At 41.3% G+C, this 13919-nt stretch overlaps 1 protein-coding gene across 4 annotated transcripts in view; it reads left to right on the top strand.

Annotated features, from left to right (window-relative positions):
* Window positions 1-6567, top strand: part of NRG1 (neuregulin 1) — a 169094-nt gene extending 162527 nt beyond the window's left edge. For all 4 annotated transcript variants that reach the window (XM_042822928.1, XM_042822927.1, XM_042822926.1 and 1 more), the window contains 3 exons: window positions 301-431; window positions 929-1132; window positions 5466-6567. In XM_042822928.1, coding sequence (XP_042678862.1) covers window positions 301-431; window positions 929-1132; window positions 5466-6117 — 987 coding nt within the window. In that variant the 3' untranslated portion in view covers window positions 6118-6567. The remainder of the gene's footprint in view (window positions 1-300; window positions 432-928; window positions 1133-5465) is intronic.
* The last annotated feature ends 7352 nt before the right edge of the window (window positions 6568-13919 follow it).

Below are 13919 nucleotides of genomic sequence, written 5' to 3'. Positions count from 1 at the left end.
CATCTGGTACCAGGTGTGGATTACCTTTCTAGGTCTCTGTCCTTGAGGATTTCTCATTTCTTTCCTGCATATGTATGTTGCTTATGGCCTGATTATGATGTAGCCTTTTTCTAATTTTCTTATTTCTTCTATTTTGATTTTAGATGTGATATGTGTACATGAAAGTGCTTGAGTGTGTTAGTGCACTTTCTGCCTGAATTTGGGTGAGGAAGTTTGTGCTCTTGTGTACGTAACTATGTCTGAAGATGTGCTGTAAATTCCATTTTCTAAACTTGACATTTGTATGTTGTTTTCTTACAGCAATACGTTTCAAAAAACATAATCTCCAGTGAACGTGTCATTGAGCGAGAAACAGAGACCTCGTTTTCCACAAGCCACTACACCTCAACAACACATCATTCCACGACAGTCACCCAGACCCCTAGCCACAGGTACTAGATTGGAAAGTGAAACAGGACCTGTACTATCATTCTGTTGTTGCAGCGAAACAGAAAAGATGTTTAAAAAAAAAAGAAAAAGAAAAAAAAAAAAAAAAAAAAAAAGGAAAAAATCTAAGATCCACTTACAGTGTTTTCATTTTATGACTATGTCATGTCACCTAGATAAATATCTTCCCAGGAATTTACAAAGTGTTTTGTTAACTGAATGCCATTCCAATATTTTTAGGGCTAATTTCAGTATATGCTGATGTCAGTGACAGCTCTTTTGTTTTAAAGAACGGTCTCCACTACTGGAGACAGGAATGCCCTTCTTCTTTCCTTTACCCACACATGAAAAATGATGTCAGTGTACATGGATTCCTATAATTAAAAAAAAATTACCAGTCCTAAGGCTGTGCTGCACATCCAGAGCTGCATCAGAATCCTTGCTTTCCACTGATTAAACTTCTCCTCATCTCACACTGCTCCCTTTTCATCCTTTCCTCCAGCTGGAGTAATGGCCATACTGAAAGCATTCTCTCCGAAAGCCACTCCGTGCTCGTCAGCTCCTCAGTAGAGAATAGCAGGCACACCAGTCCAACAGGCCCACGAGGCCGCCTCAATGGCATTGGTGGGCCACGGGAAGGCAACAGCTTCCTCCGGCATGCAAGAGAGACCCCTGACTCCTACCGAGACTCTCCTCACAGTGAAAGGTACCACTCACCATCTACCTCACTGCTTCCAGCTGGCAGGGTCTCCCTGAGGGTTTCCTAGCTTGGGATCATAGGAGGAAACCCAACAGTGATGTTCATGTAGGGCATACCTTCCCTCTTTCATGAAGATGGAAACCTTGGTAGTAGTCTGAAGTCTTGGAAAAGCAGTTCTTCCCTTCCGACCTCTGTTCCTTATAGTTGCAGTTCACATTTGAATAAGCACCATCAAAGTCATTTTTCAGAAATTTTCAATGTGAGGTAAAAATGGATTTCTGACTGATTCTTGATTACTGAGGAATTTTATTGGCCACAAAAGATGGGGAGAAATGAAAGTATTGAACCTTAAGACGGTGACAAGTCTTCTAAGAGTACAGATATTCACCTGCCACCTACTTTCTGGAGGATTCCAGATCTTAAACCCATTATCTCTTTTGAAAATTCCTCTTGACATTTTATTAAATAAAAGCAAAGAACACAAACTGCAAACCATAAGAACTGAGGTCATTATTAGATCAAGAGTAGCCAGAGACATAGCTGGCCAAGTTTTTTACAAAAAAGTAATTTTTTTCTCTGGCAGACTGATTTTGTCAATAGCTAAGTTCTGCTTTAAAGTGTACTAATTGTAAGAAAACTTTTGCTGAAAAACGTTTCTGGGTTTGAGGCTGAGAAGCAGAAGGACTGAGGAAAAACATGACATTTGAAGAGGGCTTTTCTCCCAGTAATAAAAGACTGAAGAGGAAAAAAAAAAAAAAATGTTTACTAGACCAATGCTCTGAACACTGTGAAATCACATGGAGCTTTGATATTGTGGGTTGTCCATCATGTCAAAAATGCAGCCAGGCAATCCACAAGGAGACTAACTTGTATATGAGACTTATTGTGGTTTCCAGAAAACTGAATGTGCATGTACAGCAAAAGCCATTTCAGTGGTACTGCTGCTACACAAAGAACAATGGCTTAGCAGCAGGACAGTGGACCACAAGACAAGGGCTGCGCATAATTTGTAGGCCACAAAGGTCAACAAAATGTTTCTCTTATATAAAATTTACCTGGTATTTGCCATCCCGTTCAGTTTTCAGAATAGGTGGCTCACCCAACATAAACAGCCATGCCCCAGTCCCTGAGTGCTTACTCAGGATTAACATTTAACTGTGTGAGTAACCCCATTGAAATGAGTGGGATCACTCACGCAGGGTGAAGCTCGATGTGTTCTTTGCAGGATGAGGACCTATGGTATTAAACACCGCACTGTCCCCGACCTAGGAACCAAACGGGGTGCACTGCCACGTGACCACCGGCAGCACGTAATGCAGCTTTGTGTATTTGAACATACATGCTTAGAAGCACGGGTCATTCAGCATTCCCATGCTGATGGCCCTGGACATGTGAGGTCACACCCTAACACACGCTGAATAGACTGTAGGGGAGAAGGAGGTGTTTTCAGAGAGAATGAATAAAGTGTTTTGTCAACGATGGCGTTTCTTCAAGATAACACTACAGGTGAAATCGAGCAACATTTCTGTGATAACTCACCATGCACTGGTGGCTTAGTCTGCACCTGAAATGGTTGTGAATTTGGCATGGCAAAAATAGTTCCCAGGCTTTCAATTAGGCCTCTTCTATTTCTAGCAAGCAGGAAATATGTGGCAGATGATTTCTGAGAGATGGATTGTATGTATGTGTATATAAGGGAGAAAATGAGAGTTATTTGCAACTAAAAATTATTCTGAAACATCAAGGAGCATATGAGCTGACAAATGACTTCCTGAAGCAATCAAATGTTGAATTAGCAAATCAAGCCTGTGTGCATCCGTCCTCCAGGCCCCCGGCTCCCTCACAATCTTGAAATGAAATGAAGCAGACTTTTGAGGGTCTCTTTTGTGTGGCCCTTTTCTACTGTTGTATACCATGCCATGACCATGAACAGAGGCCTCAAGCATGTGTATTTTGTAAAGTCCTTAGCCATCTGACAGGAACGGGGCTTGTAAAATGCCATCTCTGCATGACAAGCTGGACCATATGGTGAAGTTACCAGCACTTAACTGGTTAATTGGCTGAATGTGTATGCACTCTAATCCCTTTTCACTGAGCCAGTATGGTTGGCCAGAAAGCTGGATAAATCCAACACCTTTTAACCTTCCTTTCAGGATGGGCTATAGCTGCCTATATTCAGCACCTGCACCTTAGCTTGAGTACAACAGCTTCTTAGTGCTATACAATTATATTGTGTGGAACTGCGCCAGGAACACTGAATGCGTAACACACCAGCATGAGTAATTTACACTGATGAAAGTGTGCACATACATTGCACTGAACACTTTTAACTAAATGCATTAACAGTACCAGATCAGCTAAACTCCAGTGTGTCAAAGCTGTACCAGCTAGAAAGGTAGAAAGGCTTCAGTTTTTCAGACAACACCTATTTTAAAAAGTGAAAGAGATAAAAAGCTCACTAATGCAAGGAGAAATAAATAACGATTTCATTCATTCAGTGCACAGACCTATTAATTTCCATCTGCTCTCATTTGCAACTAGCTTGATTAATTCCCATGTATTCCAGACTTATTTTTTTTTCCCTATTCCTCAGCTGATGTAAATCATGTACTTCTACTGAAACAGATTTACCCCACTTTATCACTTCTGTTCAGTGTCTGTACTGGTTTCTCTTTTCCAATAATTCTTTGTTTTAAACAACAGGAACACGTTAAACTGAGTCATAAGTTGGATAAGAAAGTTTGATTCGGATTTATTTTGGTACTTTTGGACTCAGATTAATAAACCACAAATAAACTTCATCAACCGCAGCCATATAACTTGTCTCAGTCGGCCTATCTAAGAGAAGGAGATAAGTTTGGACAGAGCGGAAACTCAAGCACATGAACACAAGATAAGACCAAAAAGCAAATCCAAACCATGCAAAATGTCATGCTGGACATTGCTCCATCAATCAGGAAGTTTCAGGCTGATCGTCATGAATCAGTGTGATTTCATAGCATTAAACAGAGCTCCATTGATCCAAATAAGCCCGAAGTCCTCTTCCTTTGAGATAAGCAGTGTTGCAGCACCAGAGCTTCACTTTCATATATTCACTTTCTTATATTTGAATCACTTTTGACTACACTCCATCCTACAAAAACTTAAGAAGGAACAAGTGCAAATTTTGCAGAGCAACCACTATCAGTAAGCCACACTGTCTTCTCTACCAGCATTTGTTCCCAGGCAAGGACAGCTAATGCATCACATTTAGACTTATGAAGCTATGACAAGAGCCTCCTGTCTGAAGCTTGGATAAGGTCAAAATAGGCAAAAAGAAAAAAAGAAAGAAAGAAAAAAAAAGCTAATATGTAATAATGACATTCGTATGAAACATAATAATAATTTTAATTCTGCAAAACCCAAAGTAAAAATTGTGAGGATTATACTGCACCAAGTCAAAAACTATCATTTAACAAAAAAAAAAAAAAAAGGAAAAAAAATAAAGAAGCATTTAGATATTCTATGTTGTTTAAAAATAGAGGCAGTGTTGTAAGACAGCTGCAATGTGGAGGTGATTTAACAAGTGCTCAGATGGATGCAGTGCCTGTTGCAGCTTGCTGGGATGAGGAACAGCCACTTGCTTTTGAAATGCTTGAGGCTCTGTGCTCTCTAGTGTCCACCTTTGTAATTAAACATCCTAGTTCTCATGCTGGATTCCTGGGCTTGCCTCAGGCACTGACCAGTCATACTTCTTTGCACATAGACCAGCCTGGCAGGGAGGCTAGCTGCACGGAGCAGCACAGAGCTCTCACTAGATTGTGGCTCCTGATTTTGTCCAGCATTTGCTTTCCTCCTTAGCCTGAGACAGTCTGGTTGCCAGAAGAGGGTGAAGCTGCAAGAGGATTGTCCCTCAAATCCCTTCCCTTCTTTCCTGTTATTCATTTGTATGTACCCCAGATTCTACCAGAAGTGAGTGCAGCAGAGAGAAAATACTTGCAAATCCATTTTGTTTCTGGCTATTACCATATTTCTGATTCTCATTCCTGAGTTCATTCCAGGAAATTATTCTGGCAAATAATTTACAGTATCTCCTCGGATCTTTGGAGGTGAATAGTTCTAGGGGCTTTGCTCTGTTCCTACTGCTTTGAAGCATTTTTCACCATAGTTCCAGAAATCAGAGGTTTTATAGGCTCATATGATGTAAGATAGCAAACAGAATATGTGAACGCTAAGGATGCACATGAGGATGGTGAGGCCCCTCAGTGGTTCTCTGCGCTATTCTCCACAGCCCATATGAGCAGCCATGTTCATGTGTCCCCGCTTGTGTCCGCAACCTTCTCCCATCTCTTTTTGTCAGGTATGTCTCAGCTATGACCACACCAGCTCGCATGTCACCTGTTGATTTCCACACTCCAACTTCTCCCAAGTCCCCTCCATCTGAAATGTCACCACCAGTTTCCAGCTTGACCATCTCCATCCCTTCGGTGGCGGTGAGTCCCTTCATGGATGAGGAGAGACCTCTGCTGTTGGTGACACCACCGCGGCTCCGTGAGAAGTACGACAACCACCTTCAGCAATTCAACTCCTTCCACAACAATCCCACCCATGAGAGCAACAGTCTGCCACCCAGTCCTCTGAGGATAGTGGAGGATGAGGAGTATGAGACCACACAAGAGTATGAACCAGCACAGGAGCCTCCAAAGAAACTCACCAACAGCCGGAGGGTGAAAAGAACAAAGCCCAATGGCCATATTTCCAGCAGGGTAGAAGTGGACTCCGACACAAGCTCTCAGAGCACTAGCTCTGAGAGCGAAACAGAAGATGAAAGAATAGGTGAGGATACACCATTTCTTAGCATACAAAATCCCATGGCAACTAGTCTGGAGCCAGCCGCTGCATATCGGCTGGCTGAGAGCAGGACTAACCCAGCAAATCGCTTCTCCACACCAGAAGAGTTGCAAGCAAGGTTGTCCAGTGTAATAGCTAACCAAGACCCTATTGCTGTATAAGACATAAACAAAACACATAGATTCACATGTAAAACTTTATTTTATATAATGAAGTATTCCACCTTTAAATTAAACAATTTATTTTATTTTAGCAATTCCGCTGATAGAAAACAAGAGAGGAAAAAGAAACTTTTATAAATTAAGTATACGTATGTAAAAATGTGTTATGTGCCATATGTAGCAATTTTTTACAGTATTTCCAAAATGGGGAAAGATATCAATGGTGCCTTTATGTTATGTTACGTTGAGAGCAAGTTTTGTACAGCTACAATGATTGCTGTCCCGTAGTATTTTGCAAAATCTTTTAGGCCTCAGTTGTTCTGGCTTTTTTGTGCACTGCATTATAATAACTGGATGTATGATTTACAAGAATTGCAGAAGTCCCCATTTGCTTGTTGTGGAATCCCCAGGTCAAAAAGCCCTGTTATGGCACTCCCACCCTATCCACTTCACCAGGAAAAAAAAAAAGAAAAAAGAAAAAAGAAAAAAAGAAAAAAAAAAAATTAAAAATTAAAAAAAAAAGAAAAAGAAAAAAAAAAAAAAGCTGAAAAAATGATGAAAAAAAGCCTGTTTTCTTCTATAAGATATTTTATTTGCTTTCCGTATATGAAAAGAGTTTTGTCTGCTCTCTGTCAGCCAAAAGGTTTGCTTCGTTGAGCACTGGGGTAATAGTAGATCCAACAGCATGCTACTATTAATTACAGCAGGATAACAAACAAAACAAAACAAACAAAAAAAAAACCTGCATTAAGTAATGTTACTTATAGAAAGAAAGAAATACTGTGATTTTAAACCAAATATATTATTAATCAAAGGTCAGCTTGTAATCACTAAGAGCTGCCATTTCATTATTTTCCAGATATTAATTGTTCTAGTTATCCCTTAGAAAATGGGTATAGGTTAGCTGAGGCTTTGAACCCAATACTCTATTTAAAATCTAAAAAAAAAAAATTTAAAAAAAAAAATTAAAAAAAAAAGAAAAAAAAAAAGATTTATATTAGTTTAAGTTAATGGGGAAATATTATAGCAGATATCTGTAACGAAGCAAGGAAGAGATCTAGCTGGAAAACAAATGCCACTAATAAAAGTGCAATCAGTTTTCACCTCTATTTTTTAATGTTGATTTTTAAAAGATTATTTATTCCTTTTTTTCCCCTCAATTTTCTCCCTTTTCTTCTCCTCCTCAAAAAGAACCCTGATAAGCTTCTAGCAATACCTTGTTAGCATTGCTTTTAGAGTAAGGGTTGTTCTTGGACACAGAAATTACTTTCAGGGAAGAATTTATCTGCTGGATGGTTTAAAGTAGTGGGAAGTAGGAAGGACATAGCAAAAGCATGGAGTTCATTTCTAGTTGCTTTTATTGACTCTATTGTTCAGGGTGGAGGAAACAAGGCTGATGCAGAGTCCATTATGAAGTCAAGCACATCATTTGGGTTACAGCCGTACTACATGTGGCTATTAGATATGAATGTCTATATAGACAGTCATGGCCTTGAAGTCTTTGACTAGTAATGAACAAGAGTGCTGTCAGTGCTGGAGCTGTTGAACCCGTTCAAACAAAAGCAAATGGCCTCTTTTGCACTGAATTCCTATCAGTTTAGTCAGGGTCACTCTGCCTCTTCTCTTCTTTTGATTTTTGTTGTGTTCAGTTGGCACAGCATAGACTCAGGATTGATGTGGAAAACAAATGTTTTTCCTAGACTCCGGGGATTCTGAAAATGAGAACATGTGTTCTACAGGTATTCTAAATAGGACTCTAAATAGGAGCCACGTCAAGAGAAAAAGAATTTCAGCCAAACTACACTCATCCTTTGGGCCACGTCCTGGTCCCAGTTAAATGAAGAGAAATGAGTCAAAGAAATTTTGTGATATGTAAACCCAAGGAACTAAAGTCCTGACTCAGTAAATTGCTCAAGCATATGCTTATGCTAATTCCAGCAAAAGTTATCTTCAGCATGTGCTAGACTCCCATTGATGCATCCGGCGTATGCATAAAGTTGAGCATGTGCCTGAGAGTTTTGCTGAAGACAGTGTCCTATTGGTTTGAGACCTGAAAGCAAAGTCTAGGAAATGAAGCTCTTTAATAGGAGGATGAAAATTAGCTAGTTTCTTATGGTAGAGATGAAGTGCATCACACTATTAAGAATGTGGAGGAACCCATACAACCACTTTCAACATAAGAAGAACAATAAACTTAGAAAAGGAAGAAAATTATGAGAAAGTTGGGTGCTAGGATGTTGGTGCAACATCCTAGTTGGTGCAAAAGATCAGAAAGCTAGTACAGCTTTGGGCTACATAGTGGCTGAAATAGCACTGCATATTTGAAAATTCTGTGGCATACAGCAGAGCTTGGCAACTACAGACTATCTGGACTCAAGTCCCTTTGCCAATTTTTCCCTAGCTGGCATGTACTTGAACACACTTTGCCTTTGCAAGACCAGAACAAAAGCTCTGTACAAATTTTATATACCATACACTTACTTCCATCCCCTTAGTCATGCCTATTTATCTGCAATCCCATGCAGCAGTCACTCCATTTCCCCAGTAACTGCAGCTCAGTAGCATGGTGAGCCAGGTGAACTTTATGCAGACCACCAGTTTTCTAAGGATTTGTGCTCTTGAGTTTCCAGAGGCACTTGAAAACCTGTTCTTTCAGTAAGGCTTCTGATACAGCAACAATCCTGCAAGACAGACAAGGCAGAAAAAAGAAAGCAGAGGAACAGTAGATTTGTCCCCAAATCACCCATTTTAGTGGCAGAATAGAGATTATCATGCAGGGCTTCCGTAATCTGCTCCAGTATAAATTGCCTACAAGGCCAGCTCACACACAGGGGTCTGTGATACCCCAGATAGATTAATCAGGAAGGAAAGGTAGCTTGCTATGAAGTGAAGTAAATTATTTGACTACCAAATAAGGTCAGTACAAAAGGAAGCAGCAATCATGTGCCTGGGAGCTGGATAAGCATGATTTATTCAGTGTGGATCTAGAGGGAAATGTCAAATCTCTTCTGTTGCAGTGCCTCAATGAAACTAGGCTGGGGACTTCACATGGACCTAGGAACAAGAAAATACAATTGGGGATATGGCTGCCTAAGCCCTTAGGTCTTTGGGGAGAACCCAGCCTTACAGCACAACTCATGCAACAGTGAGTTATGGGAGTTGCCCTAGCTTGGCACTCACAGAAGTGGGACCAGGACACAGCCTCTCCCCTCTGGACTTGTTTTTAGCATACTGTGAGGATGGTAGGCATTGTCCACATCAGGCAAGTCTGTACCCCAAAGTTAGCAAGTCTGCATGGCCACAGGTTCTGCTGGCGGGCTGCAGCCATCTCCAGCTGGCCTAGGTGCTGTGGACTGCAGTAATGCAGAGCAGAGCCAGTAAGTGCCTATGGGGAAGGCCAGCTCCCCTGGAGGATGTTCACTTCATTACCTGGACCTCTGAGCTAGGCAGTCTCAATATATTTGTGCCAGGTTGTTCAGATTGTCCTCGTTTATTTCCATGTCATTTAATTTGAGCTGTGAGCTTTCCTGTGTGTTTATTTATATGCAGAAGTTCTCCAGGATAAAAGGTCTCCTTTAAGGGTATAGATCTGAAAGATGTTCACAACCTGGTGCAGCCTGCCTGTTCAGCTGGTAAAGAACATTGTGGCTCCACCACAATGTGTTATTGTAAAAGAGAAAAACCTACTCCCTTCTCTTGGTCCATGTATTCCCTTCCTCACTTGAGCCACCCCAGCACCCCTAGATTTGAGAGATCAATCACTGCCTTTATCAGGAACCAGGGAAGCTCAGTCCTCCCAAAAAATACTGTATCTCCTACTTCTTTCACACACACCACAAGCAGTTACCTGAACATCCAGGATAGCAAACTTGTGTTCCTTCCAAGAACACATCTCAACCTGTTGGACACTTCCTGGCTCTGCAGTGTGGCTACATACCATCAGCTGGGACTTACTTCTAGTAAGAAACAAAAAAAAAGCACCTATGAAATGCTGCAGAGAAGGGCAGACAAAGAACATGGCCAATTATCATCATTTGTAATTCTCTATTCGATTGTAAATACATCTTGTACATATTTGGATGTTTTCATCATTTACTGTCTTTATGGATTATGTGTTAAATAAGACTCTCTTAGTTTATTGTGTAACACTGTAAATAACATAACGTCCTTTATTATTTATGCATAGTCATCTAACACGCGGAGAAAGTTATCCTCATATTATTTTAAGATATATGTCAAAAATATGTTGCATTTTTCTTTTTGCTTTGAAAAAAAATTGTAATATATCCTCTTTTTCCCCTCTTTTCCTTTAAAAGAAAAAAGAATGATAATTTATTGTTCAGGAGAGAAAGGGGATGTAACTGAAAGGCAAACTGTTCAAAGAACATGCTATGGAAGCCACAAGCTACTGATAAACTAAAGAATTTATTATCCCAAATACAGCAATAAGTAATTGTTGATTTATTAAGGTTTTGTTTTTCATTTTAAGTAAAAGAGGTGCTGGATTAAATTGCTCATGTGTTGTACTGGCACAGCTGCTCAGCAGACTGTGTCAGGTCACTAGCCACCATCTTTCTGGATTCAAATGTAAAGATCTTGTTTTGCCTGGTTCCGTGTCTGCTCTGGAGGCTTTATGCATTGTGGGCCACTGTTCCCTGTGTTTTCTAGTTTTTCCTGTGGAAGTCTCTGGCAGACATTTCAGTTCCCAGGTAAAACAATCTTAGTTTCTTAAATTAGAGTGTTTAGATTTGCCATGACCATTGTCACCAAGGTGGGGTGGCAGGGGAGGTGGGAGAGTGGGGGCTGCTCTGTGAATGTCACCTCAATGCTCAGCAACAGTCAAAATAAACAAATGCTAGGAATTATCACAGAGCATCACCATTACACAGTATAAATTCATGTTTAAATGTAATCAGTGGTTCTGGTCTTCTTGTCTCAGAATAAAAATAGTATGACTGGGAATGGTTTGGAGGGCAAGAAGAGTGGACAAATACCTGGAGACAGCATGATTCATAGGGCGTTGAGTAAACTTGGACTCATTAGGCTGGAAGAAAGGACAGTTAGAGAAGTGGTATTACAAAAATCTATAAGAAAATATTTATCTTGTAGAGAATAGGAAAGGACTGGTTGTTCAGTATCTTTTCCAATACAGCAGAGGTATCTGAGGTATCAAACAAAACCTGGGTACCATATTCAAAAACGGTTTTTCACATGAGGAATGCTAACTTAGAGAACTCCTTTTTGCAAGAGGTAGTGGATCTATAATGTCTCCATGGTCATAAGAGGGGCCCAGATCTCAGACAGTAATCCAGTGAAGATTACTAAACCCACAGAAAGCACATAAGATTTGGGAAATATCTACACTGAAAATAAGCAGACATTATGAAAAACAGAATCATAGAATGGTTTGAACTTCTAAAATCATCTAGTTCCAACCCCCCTGCTATAAGCAGGGACACGTCCCTCTAGACCAGGTTGTTCAAAGTCCCATCCAGCCTGGCCTTGAATGCCTCCAGGGAATGGGACATTCACTACCTCTCTGGACAACCAGTTCCAGTGTGTCACCACCCTCAGAGTAAAGAATTTCTTCCTAATATCTAGTTTAAATCTACCCTCCTCCAGTTTAAAACCGATTCCCCTGGAATTGTCCTGTTGCTAATTGCCCTTATAAAAGGCCCCTTCCCAGCTTTCCTGTAGGCTCCCTTCAGGTACTGGAAGATCCCTCTGGAAGGCCCCCCCCAGAGCCTTCTCTTCTTTAGGCTGAAGAACTCCAGCTATATCAGCCTGTCCTTGTGAGGGAGATGCTCCGATAATCTTTGTGGCTCTCCTCTCAACTCACTTCAACATCTCTGTGTCTCTCATGTGTTGGGGGCCTCAGAGCTGGATGCACTACTCTAGGTTGGGTCTCATGAGTGCAGAGTGGAGGGACAGAATCACCTCCCTTGACATGCTGGTCATGCTTCTCTTGATGTAGCCCATATACAGTTGGCCTTCTGGGCTACAAGTGCACACTGCCATCTCATGTTGAGTCTTTCATCAACCGGCATTCCCAAATCCTTCTCAGGGCTGCTCTCAAGTCATTCTCTGCCCAACCTGTATCTCTGCTTGCGATTGCCCCAACCCAGATGCAGGACCTTGCACTTGGCCTTGTTCAACTTCGTGAGGTTGGCATGGGCGCACCTCTCAAGTCTGTCCAGGTCCCTCTGGATAGCATCCCTTCCTTCTGAGGTTTAACTGCACTACTTAGTGTGATATCATCTGCAAACTTGCTGAAGGAGCATTCGATCCCACTGTCCATATCCATGTAGCCTACAAAGACATTCAGTAGCACCAATCCCAGCACTGATCCCTGAGGAATGTCACTCACAACATCACCAGTCTCCAGTTGGACACTGAGCCATTGACCGCAACTCTATGAGTGCAACCACCCAGCTAATCCACCAAGTGATCCATCCATCAAATCCATTTTTCTCCAGTTTGGTGACCAGGATGTCATGCAGGACACCATCAGATACGCCAGGTAGGTTATAATAGGTTGTTCTTACTTTATCCACTGACGCTGTAACTTCATAATAAAAGGCCACCAACTTTGTCAGGCACAATTTTCCCTTGGTGAAGCCATGTTGGTTACCATCAGTCACCTCATCTTTCTTTTCCATGTGCCTTAATAGGGCCTTCAGGCAGATCTGCTCCATGATCTCGCCACACACAGAGGTGAGATTGTGAGGTAGAAGTACTTCCCCTGCACTTAACCTTCTGCATCTATCTGCCACCCTTGGAAAGTGAACAGGCCAGACAGCTGAAAAGGTTGTCCTTGTGTGATACTAGTATAATAAAGTTATTTACTACTGACAAGGGTTAACTAAAAGGAAAGGTAAGAGTGGGCAAAAGAGACAGGAAAACACGAAGTCGTCATGTGTTTCGTATCCACCTGTTCCCACGTCTAATAGAAATGCATAAGTCAAATTCCTTCCACAAACCCATTGGCATTGAATGAAATGCTAAACACGGAGGGAGGAAAGGGCATTACCTTTCACTGCCTTCCCTGCTTTCAACACAGTGAGTCAAGAACAAGTCTAAGATTAATTTTCCTTCTGATAACCTCTCAGTCTTGCCAGTGACTGTAGAGGCATCCAGTAGCTGGGAGTCTGGGTGCTTAAGCTGTTTGTATCACCTGAACATTTTAGTTGGATTTGTCACTTCAAAGCAAGCCCAGGACAGTGTCCCATTACACACTAGCAGTACTGAGGAGAAGAAAGTGCTCCTCTTATCTTCCATTGCAGGCTGCTGAAGTGGGAATGAGTTGCTCTAAGAAGCCAGTCTCCTCCCCACGGACTCTCGCAGGCCTTTCTTGAGTAGAAGAGGAAGTGAGAGGATGTATGAAGAACTTAAGTTTAACATGGGAACCACTCAGAGTCAAAGGAACTAAGGACTTTATATCATGTTCGATACAGACCATAGTTAGAATGCTTTAGGAAACCCACTCTTTTGTGCCCCAAATGAATGTTCTTGCAAAAATGTTGTTCTTCACTCCATGCTGTCTTTAACCTATCATCTCTCTCTGTCAACTCCTGTCTCTGAACTTCTCCACAAGTTCTGAATGCAGATGATCTCAGAACAATAGAGCAAGAAATACCTTCTCATTACTGCAGCCTAAAGCAGGGTATGCTGCTGGTGTGCAAATTCTATATATTATGAACCAGGGATTTGGACAACATATTTCCCAAGCTAGTTCTGTCTGTCTCATCTACAGATGGCAGGAATAAAACTATTCTGAATGCCTAGAGACATTTGTTGTTGCT

The sequence above is a fragment of the Centrocercus urophasianus genome, unplaced genomic scaffold (assembly GCF_019232065.1).
Source record: "Centrocercus urophasianus isolate 14NV4802_14NV808 unplaced genomic scaffold, USGS_Curo_1.0 seq_21, whole genome shotgun sequence".
In the NCBI taxonomy this organism is placed as follows: domain Eukaryota; kingdom Metazoa; phylum Chordata; class Aves; order Galliformes; family Phasianidae; genus Centrocercus; species Centrocercus urophasianus.
The sequence above is the reverse complement of the archived record's forward strand: the minus strand, read 5'-3'. Positions and strand labels throughout refer to the sequence as shown.